Raw genomic sequence first — 14,105 nt, forward strand, 5'->3', positions numbered from 1 at the left:
GGATTAACCCTGTGACGAGCAATCAGTTCAGGCTAGCTCCACAGAAATACCCAGTGGGACTCCCTGGGGCTAGCTGGCTATGGCTGGAACCTCAGCAGGAATCACTGGACCTTTCACTTCCCAGACTGTGAGTGAAGTCCAGGATCTGAGTCCAGGAAGACTGAGGGAACCTTGGCTGATTAGGAAAGCCAGGGCCAGCTGTGCTTCTGAGAGGCAGCCCTGGGTCAGAAGGGGGCAGCACCCAGTGAGTGGATGGGGGAAGGGGGAGAGGAGGGGAAGGGACAGGGACAATGCTGCCTGCAGGCACTTACAGGAGGGAAGAATAGCTTGGTTTGGGGTTCCAGTTCAGAGAGGAGTGCTGAAGGGAAGCTAAAGGCACCATTCCTCTAATTTTAGGATTAGAAGAGATTACACTAATACTTCTTATTAAAAAAAAAAAAAAAAAAAAAAAAAAAGAACGAGCAAAGAGTAAAAATCCCAACCAGAGAAACTTAATATGGGAACTGGAAAAATCAGGGTTCATCTTCAGAGAAGGGCACTCTAGGGAAGAAAAAAACAAAAAACAAACAAACAACAACAACAAAAAAAAAAAAACCAAAGAATATTATAAAATGGCTCCTTGCCCAGAGAGAATTTAAAGAACTCAAAAAAGAATTTTTAAATCAAATGAGACACTAAGAAAAAGCTAAGAAAAAAGAAAAAAAGAAAGAAAAATGAGATTATGAAAAAAAGGTAACCCACTAGAAAAAGAGATGCAAGTCTTAAAGATGAAATTCACTCTTAGAAAACTGGAATTGGGCAAGGGGAAACCAATAAAACTATAAGAGACTAAGAAATAACAAAACAGATTCTAAAGAATTAAAAAAAAATAGAACAGAATGTAAAACATAAGAAAAATGACAGATCTAAAGAACAGATCAAGAAGAGAAAATATAAGACTATTTGGACTGCTTGAAAGACATGACAAAAAAAAAAAAAAAAAAACCTTGACACAATAACACAAGAAATAATCCAAGAAAATTGTCCTGGAGTGTTTAAACATAAGGGGAATGTAGAAATAGAAAAAAAAAAAAAAAAAAATCCACCAATCCTATCTTAAGGAGATCCTTTGTGAAAAAACACATAGAAATATTATTGCCAAATTTTAAAACCCCAGATCAAAGAAAAATTTTTGTAAGACACAAGAAAAAAAAATAAATAATTCGAATACCCTGGAGCTACAATTAGAATTGTACAGAACTTGTTAGGAATCACAACAAAAGATCCTGAAATCTTATATAGCAGGAATCAAAAGAACTAGAGGGATTAGAAAGGCAAAGGTAGGAGCAATGGGAAGAATTTATGGGGCAGGTGCTCCCCATCTTCTCACAGAGGTGCTAGATTGATAACTTTTTTTTGGGCATGGATGACATGTGAAACTGTTTTGCTTGACTCTTCAAGTGGGTTACACTGGTTGCATTTTTCTTTCTTTCTTTCTCAATAGGGACAAGGCATCGAGATAGAAAGGAAGGCAGGTTTTCTGGCAAAATGAAAACGGTAAAATTTAATTGTAGGCTTTATGTATCAATTAGAGCTATCCAAAAATGGGCTGGGTTATCCTGAAAGGTAGTGCTTTGCCCTTCAAGGGAACTCTTCAAGAAGAGAGCTGTATGGTCACTTGCTAGAGTGTTAATGAATGGATTCTCGCTTAGGTATAGTTTGGAACTAGAAGGCCTTTGAAGTCCCATTTAGATTTTATGATTCCTCTCAAAGAACTAAATATTATAACAACATTATTAGGGAAACAATCTTATCTTCTAAGATGGAGTTTAAATTTAAAGATTTTTAATTGCTATGAAAATTTTTTTTCATTTCAAAAAGGAAAAAAATAAATTTATGGTTTCATTGATGATATTCAGAGATGCAAAAATACAGATTCATTGATCCGTAGGGAAATAGTAGCACTACATGGGTTAAGAATATTTGATACTGCCAACCAAAGTTGGCCCTGAGTTACTTCCCAAGTTTGCTACTTTCCCAACACCTGGGTTTTTCCTTTGTAGCAACTAAACTATTAGAGGGAGAAACTAAATATATAACAATTTTTCAGGCCAACCCTCATTATTTCTTATCAGCCTAATTTCTAATCAATCATATAATAGAAAAACTGACAGTAAGAAAATCAAAGAGCAAAGTATTTGTAATTGCCCAGGTCTATATTTTCTTTCACATTCCTATAATGTCAGCTGCCCTGTAACTATAGTTAAAAAAGATTTGAAACAAGTGTTTGGAAAAAAGTAGTAACTTAGAGTAAAAAAAAAAAAAAAAAAGAACCAGAATTTTATAAATATGAACTCTTCCATAACAAGAGAACATTGCTAATGGCAATATATAAACAGTATTTTTTATTATTGGTAGTACTACTTGAGAAAGCCAACATTTCAATTTAGCTTTTTAGACAGTTTTCTTAACATCAACATATTAAGTAGTCAAATGACATTTATTCTGGAGATAGAAATGCTTCTAACATCACATTTCATTTGTAAGAATGCCTGTGAAAATAACAGTTGTTAAAAAAAAAAAAAAAAAAAAAAAAAAAAAAGATGTAAAAGTGTACTAAAAAAAAACCTGTACCACATTTGGAATCAAAAATTAGAAAAGCTCAGTTTAGCAGCTCTCACCAACTTGTTAAAAACAAATTAAAGATAGATATATAACATATGAAGTCCTTTTGGTCTCTCTGCAGGTTTTATTCCTAAATAGAAACCTGGTGAAATACCCTGAAAAATTTTAGATTTTGCCCAAGGAAATGATTTGAAATGAGATTTTATTTAGAAGAAAACTAGATTTAAGTATATGAATCCAGAATGTTAGTAGAATTAAAAAGGACTTTTAATAGTTTGTTACAGAGTATGTTACTTACGCGGCACAGTCACACCATAATGTTGTGTATCACTGATCAGCAACTTTCGTTTTAATTCATTCAATCCTACTCCCACGGGTCCTGAATAACAATAATAATAATAATAATAAATACAGTCAGACAAATCACCAAAAAAACTTTTCAAGATTAAAGGAACATGATAAACCAAATGGGAAAAAAAATCCAACTATTTTTGTGGGTTAAAAATAACAACTATTTAACTTCTACTCCCTTAAACCAATTGCTTCAAATATTTGTTTTAAATTCACATAGCTCAGTTAAGTCACAATACATTCCCAAATAAATGCTACTCAAGGGAGCTTTGAAAATATCTACATAATTTATCGGCAGTTAATAGTCCAGATTTTTTGTTTAACTTAAATGCTAAAAAGGAAGAATGGAAAAACAGGAAAATTTAGAAAGAATACTGAGGAATATCAAGTGTTAGGGTATTTTAAATGAAATGACCCTCTTTTAAGTAGTAGTTTAATGTCTGAAGAATAGAAAATGATTATTACATTCTACTAAAATAATCTAGATAATTCTAGATAATTTTTTCTAATGGAAAAACCATAATCACATAGAAGTGAAGACACAACCCAAAATTTCCAACATCTATATTCTATTCTGTAATTTTATCATCTAGGGAATCCTACACAGGAGGTTTTCTGAATTTGCCTTTAGTTAATTTTGCTGTTACTACCTAAGGGATTTCCTCTTTAGATCTTATTCCTAAAACTTAATTCTATCTCCATGTGACCGTTTTATAATCTTCCTCCACTGTGAGTCATCCAACTGAATTCCACAAAGATGTATTAAGAATAGTACATGCAGAGCACATGCTACTTGCAGTTGTCTATCATTCAGAGTACAAAAATACTCAACTGTATGTGAGTGTGTGTGTGTGTATGTGTATGTGTGTGTGTGTGTGTGTGTGTGTGTGTGTGTGTGTGTGTACACACACATATATATGGGGAGAGAGACAGAAAAAGAGACAGAGATAGGAAGCTCTTCAAGATCCTTATGACACATTAAGGCTATTCTGATCACTCCTCTTTCTCCCTCCTGCCAAATTTGAAACTGGTTTGCCTCACTATCTCTTGATACGCCTACAGCCATTATTTCTCCCCTGAAATTCCATGTCCAAAAGTTTTTAAAATTCTTTTTTGTTTTTTATTCAAGTTCTCCTACTTGAATTTGGTTCCCTAAGTAGTTACCCTGCCAGGCTTTTCTTAGATTAATTTATAACAATAATAGTAGTGATGATGATTCACATTTATATATTACTTTAAAGTTTTCAGAATATTGCTATAATCCTATAATGCAAACCTATATTATTGTTACCATTTCATAGATAAGGAAACAGCCTCAGGAGTTAATCTTGAGAGATTTCTCTTTCCTTCCTTTTTACTGAGTATGATATTCCTCTGTCACTTGGACAGAGGTGGAGATGAAATGGCAATGGAAACAATGGATTTAGTTTCATAATACTAGGATTTGAATCTTTGTTCCATTATTAGTGGGAAACTGTTAGAAAGTCATTTAGCTTCTCTCAGCCCTAATTTCTTAATCTAGATAAGTAAGGAAATAATTATCATATAACTTTTGGACTGCTTGTGAAAATGCAGTGAAATAATGCATGGAAGGGCTTTCAAAACAGTCCAGCACTTATAAGGCAAGACGTTTATTGTTAGCACTACTTTTTCCTCTCGGTGTTTTTCTCCCGGATCCCAACACTTCTGTTCCGATTTTTCCCTTCCCTCTCTCTACCCCTTCCTCTAGATGGCAGGCAGTCTCGTACATGTTAAATGTGTTATAGTATATCCTAGATACAATATATGTGTGCAGAACCGAATTTCTTGTTGCATAGGAAAAATTGGATTCAGAAGGTAAAAATAACCTGGGAAGAAAAACAAAAATGCAAACAGTTTTCACTCATTTCTGAAGGACTTCTGATGAAAAATGCTATCCATACCCAGAGAAAGAAATAATTGTGTCTGAGTACAGATTGAAACATGCCTTTTTTTTTTTTTTTTTTTTTTTTTAAACTTTATTTTTCTGGAAAAATTTTTTTTGGAAGGGTGTGGGGAAGAATTGGTTTTTCTTCCCCAACATGACTTTTATGGAAATGTTTTACATAACTTCACAAATACCTTCTCAATGGGAGAGGGGTGAGGAGAAAGGAGAGAATCTGGAACTCAAAGTTTTAAAAACAAATTTAAAGACTTGTTTTATGTGTAAATGGGGAAAAAATTTAAAAATAATAAAAAAAATTTTTATAAACATTAAGCACCCACTATATACCAGGCACTGTAGAATATTGTTAATGTAATAATAGTAAAAATAAGATATTATTATTTAATCCCATTCTTTACATGCGATTCACTGTCCCAAATTCTAATTCTTTGCAGACTCTAGGTAAAGGTATTACCTACATATTACTGGAATCTAAGATTGCTCCAAAAAAACCTATTTTTCCCCTTGGTATTCACAGTTGGAGTTGCTGTTTTTGACATGAGGTTCCTGTATTATTTTGTACTTTCTGCAAAAAGCTGATTGATATTTCACCATTTTCTTATTACTAGTTCATAGGAAGGGACCTTTAGCAGTTACATGCCCAATCACCTTGTTTTACAAATGAGAAAACTGAGGCTCAAAGAGGTGAAGTAAGTAGTCCATGGTCACACACCTAGTTAAATATCAGAGGTGTTCCTCCTGACTTCATGTTCAGCATTCTATCCATTGTAGTGGATTCACTAAATCATTTTATTTCATGCTTCTTCTCACATTAATGTAAACTGCTATACTATTTGGGGAGGGGGGGGGACAGAAGATGGTACTAAGATGAGGCCAATTTTGCTAATCTTGTAGGCTACTGTTAGTGAGCCTTAGAAGTGCCTCTATGGACAAGAACTAAAGTTGAGTAAATATTTTTAGACATTTATATTGGAATAAAAAATATTAGACATTTATAGTATATAAATTATATAATATATAATAAATGTATACTTCTCCCCCTAAGGCAGTCAGCTGGTCAATAAATATTTATTAAACATATAATGTGTAGTAGCAACTACTCAAATCCTGAGGATGCAAAGAATGGCAAAAGACAGCCCTTGTCCTTGAGAAGTTCACAGTCTAATAGGGAGATGACATGTAAATAATTGTGTACAAATAAGCTCTATGTAGGATAAATAGAAAAAGATTAACAGATAAAAAGTATCTGGAATTAAAAAGAATTGGAAAAGGTTCCTATACAGCATGAGATTTTAGCTGGGATTGTAGGCAAAAAAAAAGTCCTAAAATTATTAGCATCTTAAACTCCCAACTATAAAACCTGCTTATTCAAATATAATTTGTTTAGAAAGTTAGAAAATATTTAAAATATTAGAAAATTATAAAAAGATTAACTTTGGGGGGACTGGAGGTTGGCAATCATAAAAAAATAGAGATTTGTCACAAAGTTTAACTTTAATAAGGAGAAAATTGCAATTCCTAAGGTTGGTGTTAAGCTGATAGGAGATAAGGCTTTCTTAAATATAAGAAATATCAGTAATTCTGAGATTTCATCTCACAACATTTAGGGTAGAAAAAAAGGAAAATGATAAGTGTTGAAGGAGCTGTGAAACAATGGACACACTGATGTACTTCTGATCACCTGGTGGTATGTTACAACCATTCTGAAGAGCAATTTATAAATTTTGGATTCAGCTACACAACTATGAGGTCCATATCCAAAAGAGATCAAAGAAGGAGACAGTCCTCTATGTACAAAAATATATGATGCCCATCAAGTGAAGAAGGGCTAAATAATATATAAAATGTGGAAAGTAAGACTTACATAAATTAATGCTAGAACTAGAAGTGAATTAGAACTAGAAGAATAATAGCATAAATATTATAAAAGTGAACAATTTTGAGGACTATAAATCATGAAGAATGAAAAGTGCAGAACCAGGAAAATAGCATATAATAATAACAAACCTACATGAACAACTTTAAAAGTTTGAAAAAAAAGAAAACTTTGAAAGTTTTAAGAACATGATCAATATAATGACCCTTTGTGATTGCAGAGTAGCAATGATGAAACATGCTATCCATTACAGAGAGATGATTGATTCAGGGTATTAATGACAGATACATGTATGCAAGCATGTTATATCACTCTGCATGTACCTTTGGAGAAATTTGTCTTGCTTAGCTATGCACATTTGTTACAATAAATTTGTTTTTCTTTTTTTTTCCAGTGAAGTGTCAGTAGGAGAGAAAATCGGTTTTTGTTGATTAAAACAAATAGAGAAGGGAGGGTACTACAAATGTGAAATGTTGCATGCATTTTTATGTGAGGTCATTTTATTTTTACTTTTGTTTTAGTTTAATATAAGAGACCTTTCATAAAACAAGAATAATCTATAAATATTTGTGTTATAAAGCAAACACATCATTACTGCTTTTAAAATGTGTGTGTGTGAGTGTGTGTGTGTGAGTATGTGTGTGTGTGTGTGTGTGTGTGTGTGTGTGTGTGTGTGTGTGTGTGTGTGTGTGTGTGTGTGTGTGTGTCTCAAAGGGGGAAAGAAACATTTCCAGAGCAGACTTAAGGAAAAAGAAGCCATGACAAGTGACACAAATTGTGTTCAATATCTGCAATATTTCATCATTTTTAATATTATGAAAAGCCTATGAAGTGAGAATATACTTTCTGATAAAATAAACCAGGTATTTATAAAAGTGCATATTAGCATCATAAGGGAGAGGCTTTAGAAATCTTCTATTTTAAACCCTAATATTATAGATACTAAGCACTATGCAAAGTATTGAGAGATGATTGCCACAAGATAATAGTCTCAACCTGGGAAATCACTCCAGCAATTTGGTGAAGAAAATGACTTATGAGAAACAATAAAAGGATAATGTAAGATAGCATATTGTTAAAGTGCCCTGATTTACATGGTACTTTAACCAAATAAGCTGTTTATTGTCTAAGATAGACATTGACAATTGAGTTACTATACACAGTAAGCTTCAAATAGAGCCACTAGTTCAATATTAAAGAAAACAAAATTTACAACTTATTTTCCAAATCAGGAGATGCCCTATTTATACTATTATTTTTAAGGTAACATTGTCTAAGCATCATCTACTCTCAATCTTTGATGGAAATATTTAATTTGACAATAATATTTTTTTAATTTCATATTGATTTTATTCCAGAGGCAAGATTACCAGTAAATCATTTGAATTTCTTAACTAAGATATTATCTTCAAATTATATTTTAAATTAAATATTCTATCATTAAATCTATTAGACATTAACGTATGTGAATTTCCTTTTTTTTAAATTTCTTTACTTTCCTTTTTTTTACTTTCTAGCCATTTCATCCTCTCGATCATACTTCTTCCCCTCCAACCTCCCTCCTTCTCTAGTTCTCTTCATGTATGTATGTGTGTATCTCTATTTCTCTTGTTTATGCTACATCTATTGCAATGTTCAAATTAGCTTTATATTTCTCAAATGATTAAAATATCATCAATTCACTTAGAAAATTACTATATTTTGTAATAAATTTCACTCTCAGAAATGTCTCTCAATATTAATGCATATTTTCTTTTTCTTCATTTTGTTCTGTAACTTCTAGCTATAGCCACTTGGGCAACATTAAATACATTCTTTGATTCTTTGGTGTTTAGTCCCTTAAATATTTGTAGATGGCTATCGTATTTCCGTACTAGCTGTCCCCTGGCCAAGTTCTACATATTTAGTTCTTTCAAGCTTTCCTCATAAGTTGGTCTCTCTGGGCTCTTAATCATTCTTACAGTTCTGGTCTGAATACTCTCCAGTTTGTCTACATCTTACTACTGGGAAGGTGCTTAGATCTGAACACAATGTTTTTTTGCAATATAAGAAATTATATGTTAAACTCTACCTTTTAACAGTCTATGAATTAATCCACTAGCACATATGCACTTATTAAAAGTACATAACAGTCTTACCAGCTTAAATCTACTGAGAAATATATGTCATTTGGACAATTAATTAAAAATGAGAGTTTTTCATTTTTAATTTTTATCCCTTTGATCAGTAACCCTTGAATGAAATACATGTCTTATTTTATATGATATCTAAAATAAGAATCTTAGGAGTATGGCACATTTAAGTCATCAATAAAAATAAAATAGGAAAAGTTTGATCTTATAATATTCATCTAAGAAATTACTATCATAAAATATCTAAAATTAGATTCTTTTAGTCTATATATTTTCATTCTAAATGAAAGACGAATGTCTTAGTTCTATTTATACCTACACTTTCAACTAGGGGAAGGGTTGAGAAGTGGTGGTGGTGGAGGGGTGCCTCTGGCATACATGGAAATCTTTTTTTTCAAACCAAAAAGAACTCTGCTGTCTGTCATCTTTATTGCCTCATTTTTTACACTGTCCTGAAACAAATATAAGAACTGTAGTGTTTTGATTGCTTCATTTCCAATTCTTTTTCCTTTTTCTATCCTGAAAATATGTAACTGCTTATGCTTTGTGACAATACTTAATTATCGCTGGCAATACAAGTATATTTTACTAGTATTTTATTACTATATATTTCCTGAAAGTAATGCAAAATTTATAAGCCTGAGTGCTCTTTTTTTCCCCCAAAAATTGTGGCCAAGAAAGGTGTGAATATTTTTCTCATAATTAAATTCTTGGCCATACACATTTAAAAACAACAAAAAAAAAAAAGGAATAAAAGGGTGGGAAACTTCCCTGAGACTAATACCTAGCTTAGCAATGTGAGCTGTCACAATTTTGAAACTAATTTGATGAAAGTTTTGCTTTTAACAATAACTTAAATTTTTTTCCAACAGTGATACATTGCTATTTGTGAGAATAGTTTAACTTAAGTCATTTATAATTATTAAAGTTCTAATAAAACCTTTATTTTAAAAAAGAATTATAAGGAAATTGACATAGACAATTATTTGTAAAGGAAAAGCATAGACTTTTTTCTCAAGGCTGAACCAGGTAAAATAATTCTAGACTACTTAATGTTTTTCATATTTAGTGAGGTCTCAATTTTAAAATAGCATAATGTGTGGTATTCTGATTATGAATAGAAAACATGCAAATCTAGAAAAAAAAAAAGAAAGAGTATCTAAAAGATATTGCTGAAGCAGTACTTTGGATCACAAAACCAAAACCATATTTCCTATGTCACTGTCAATATAATATTAATGACAAACTTTTTTTAGGTGGGAATAATTTTGAAAACTTTCCCCTAATATTAAATAGTATATCACAGTATAACATATGAAACACTTCTATTTTTACTTACTATCTATCTTTGTGCTTCTTGGAATTACTATTAATGTCTACTGAGCACAGAAGGATGAATGCTACTGGCACACTTGCAGCTTTTAACATGTGCTCACTTCCACTGTACCTGTGTTGCTTAACACTGCTAGTTTTTCCACATTTCACCCAAGACATTTTTATGGTATTGGCCAGACTTAAGCTACTCTTAATATCCAGAGAAAAACATCAGAATTACTGAAGTCTGCAATAAATTTCTGAACTGCTTTTGTTACTGAGAAAGCACACTTTCTTCATCTGATTTATTGCAAACCAAATCAAATGAAATCTCTAGGTATTCTGAAGATCAGACAGATGTAATCTGTTATAAAAAGTCTACTTATCACACTAAGACTGCTCTATTTGTTGATATAGGTGTAAAATTAACTCAACCATATTATTACATATATTTGACCCAGAATCATACAATGATCACATTAGTGGGTGGCTGAAATTTAGCATTAGAGAAAGATAAATCTGTTTATTAAACTAAATTTAAAGTGCTTTCAATTCAAACTATATAAAAACACAGCAACTTAACAGTTCATAACAAATCCTGATAGTCAGATTTCCCTTACTCTGCTACTTTTATAATAGAAGTAATACTGTGCTAATGAAGCATCAAATTATATATTAAGGTAAAGCAAAAAAGAAAAAAGGAGACTGCTGAAAGTACTAAGTTCTTCCATAGTCGCTATTTAGAGTGAATTTACAGTATATGTGTTTCTCCAGGATAAAAAGGCTCCTAACCAATCTGACCTCTGCTTCAGGTTACAGATGGGCAGAATTTGGATCAATGAATGAGTAAAAGTAAATTTGGATCTATCAGTGGGAAAAAAGATAGACATGATAATAGACCTAATCAGTGAGAAGGCACTTCATAAACTAGGAAAGTGCAGGACAGACTGCAGGACTTGACATCAGAAAGGGGCCAGTTCTTGTCTCCGACACTTCCTACCTGCATAACCTTTGGCCAAGTCCCTCACCTTCTGACCTGTGAATCTATAAAATGAGGATAATACCAATAATGACAGGTTATGAGACTTAAATGAGATAACACACAAAAGTACTCTATCAATGCCAGTTTTCCATGAAATAAGAGAATGAATGAAAAAAAGGCTTAAGAAATCTATCTTGATAATTCTTACTGAGCTTGTATCATTTAACATTTCTCTTGATCACAAAAATACGGGGTGGCCCAGATGCTGCCATGAATGGAGTCGGCCACAAGGAGGTCTAATCCTGACTCAGTCACTTATTGTAATCGCAACATGACCTGGGGTGAAGGACTTATCTCAGCCTCAATTTATTATCACAAAATGATAATATTTGTACCCATTATTTAGGGTCAATGTGAAGGCCAAAAGAAATCATGTGGGTAAAGCGCTTGTTGAGCTTGAATGTGTTCTATCTGTGGCTAAGATGGAGTAGATACAGACATACAAAAATGAGACGGTCTCTACTCTCAAGAAGCCTTCCATCTAGTCAAGGGAATCTGTGTAGGTGAAGTCTCAGTGAAGAAGTCACAGCCACAGGAAGTCAATTTGTGCTGATCTGATTACATTCTCAGTAAGGATGGCTGGGGTGGTGAGCCAGGTGAGGTGTGAAGCTGGCCTAGGTGGGTAAAGTGCACCACTCTTCTGGGATCACACGGGACCAGGAAACTAAAAGGGCTTTTGGGAACAGTGTTGAAAGAAATCCACATCTTTCTTTTAGCTGGAAGCTTAATTTGATCTACACTTTTTCCTGTAGTTCTTTTCATTAAGTTCTAGTTTTTAAGTGGAAAGGTGGCAAGGAAGGGCAGCTAGGTGGCACAGTGGATAGAGCACCAGCCCTGAAGTCAGGAGGACCTGATTTCAAGTGTAGCCTCAGACATTTAAGACTTTCTAACTGTGTGACCCTGGGCAATCATTTAAGGAAAGGAAAGGAAAAAGGAAAGAAGAGGGTAGAGGAGGGGAGGGGAGGGAAGAAAGGAGGAGAGAGGAGGGGAGGGAGGAGGGGAGAGGAGGGGAGAGAGGAAAGGGGCAAGGAACAGTAGATGGAGAGCCAGCAGGTTCAAGTCCCATGTCTAACACATCCTGGCTGTGTGACACCTGCCTTTTTTCCAGGCAATTCTCTCAGACGTTACACTGCAAACAAAGTACTAATCTGGATAGGTAGAAAGTCACAGACCTAGTCCTCATTACTATCCTTACCTGTAGTTCTTATTAAAGCACATGGAAGAACAAATGTTCTCATAAATATGTATTTATTTAAACTACTTTTAAAAAACAATTTTCACATAGCATGTAATCATAAAATGCAAGTGAAATGAGGGCAGAAAACTATTTCACGTTCAAGCAAAAAAAATTTAAATATACTGAATTTATTATTTTTCTTTTCATGGCTTGTAACTTAATAGAATAAGTCACAATTTTTCTCAATACCTACAAAATAAATTTTAGTTCTATTATTTATTAGGTTTAGCAATAAAAATTATAGTACATTTTTGGTGTTTTTAATTTTACAAAAAAAATTTTGTTGAAGGTATGACTGGTATTTTAATTTTTAAAGAATGCCAACTATTACTAAAGAAGAAAACTCAACTAAAGACACTAAATATACAAAATAATTCTATGATAATATTGTTTAGAATGTACATCTTAACAAAGAAGGAAATTTCACTGAAACTATCATGGGACAATATCTATGTGACAAGAGGGCTATTAAATTTTTTAAATTTTTGCATTATTTGGAACAAGACATTTCCAAAACCATGGGAAAATGAAATAATTCTAATGAAAATTTAAGGTTCCCAATTGTACTGTTTTTTCTCCAAGTTAATATACTCAGTTTATTTTTATTTCTTGGGCATTAAACTGAGCTGTAAATATATATATATATATGTATATATATATATATATATATGTATATATATATATATATATATATACATATATATATATATATATGATGAAGACAAATAGCACTGTTTTCTACTTGTACAACAGTATTTGTTTATTTTAACACTTTATTTTCAAGACATTTAAATTTTATTAGATATAATATCAATTATCATCTCTATTATAAACCATGAAAATAAATGACCACAGAGCAATTATATTCCAAGGAAGGGAGCCAATTTTTTTTTTTGGGGGGGGAGAATCTTCATTATGTTATGCCTAAGGTAGGAGTTTATTTAAAATTTTGTTGAATGGACAAAGTTCACTAAATGTTAAAATAACTCACAGTAACCCAACAGGAATTGGTAACTGAACTAGAAACAATATAAGATTCTATGCCATTGTCGTCAGTGCCTTATTACTAATAAATACTACTTGCTCCTGTAAATAAATGCTATACAATTAATCCAACTTTCTAATTTCTATTTTACTAAGTTATAAATCTGAGTGGTAAGAATACAAAGGCTGATACTTTGAAAATGAAAATCCTCTTTTCTTCATTTGGCAAAAAACATCTATACTAAATACAGGTAGACAAAAAAATTTGGAGGCTTAACAAAGCCTCCATATTTACATATCACAAAAACAATGAATCAAAAAATCAGAATCAAATCTAATATATTTCAAAAAACTATATGTGAAAAAAACTTTATGAGCACTGGTGCAACAGAAGAAAGTAAATATATGTAATTTTAAAAGACAGATTTATAAAACAAGTCCAGGTGTCACTGGATTAGAATGTATAATGTAATGCTCTGCAGAATACCTGAAATGGAATGAGAAACATTCTAATCATCACTCTCTGACAGTCTAAGGCTGACATTTCCAAGTCATACATTTGCACAGTATATTCCAGATTTAGGGAGTCTTTTAAATGCTTTAGCTCATAGATTAGCAACAAGTCTGCTTTACTTTTCAAT

General features: G+C 32.4%; 1 protein-coding gene across 3 annotated transcripts in view; it reads right to left on the reverse strand.

Moving 5' to 3' along the window:
• MPP7 (MAGUK p55 scaffold protein 7) overlaps positions 1-14,105 on the reverse strand; it is a 237,113-nt gene that overhangs the window by 14,204 nt on the left and 208,804 nt on the right. For all 3 annotated transcript variants that reach the window (XM_074267011.1, XM_074267009.1, XM_074267010.1), the window contains one exon: positions 2,903-2,983. In XM_074267011.1, the coding sequence (XP_074123112.1) occupies positions 2,903-2,983 (81 nt within the window). The remainder of the gene's footprint in view (positions 1-2,902; positions 2,984-14,105) is intronic.

The sequence above is a fragment of the Sminthopsis crassicaudata genome, chromosome 5 (genome assembly GCF_048593235.1).
Source record: "Sminthopsis crassicaudata isolate SCR6 chromosome 5, ASM4859323v1, whole genome shotgun sequence".
Lineage (NCBI taxonomy): Eukaryota > Metazoa > Chordata > Mammalia > Dasyuromorphia > Dasyuridae > Sminthopsis > Sminthopsis crassicaudata.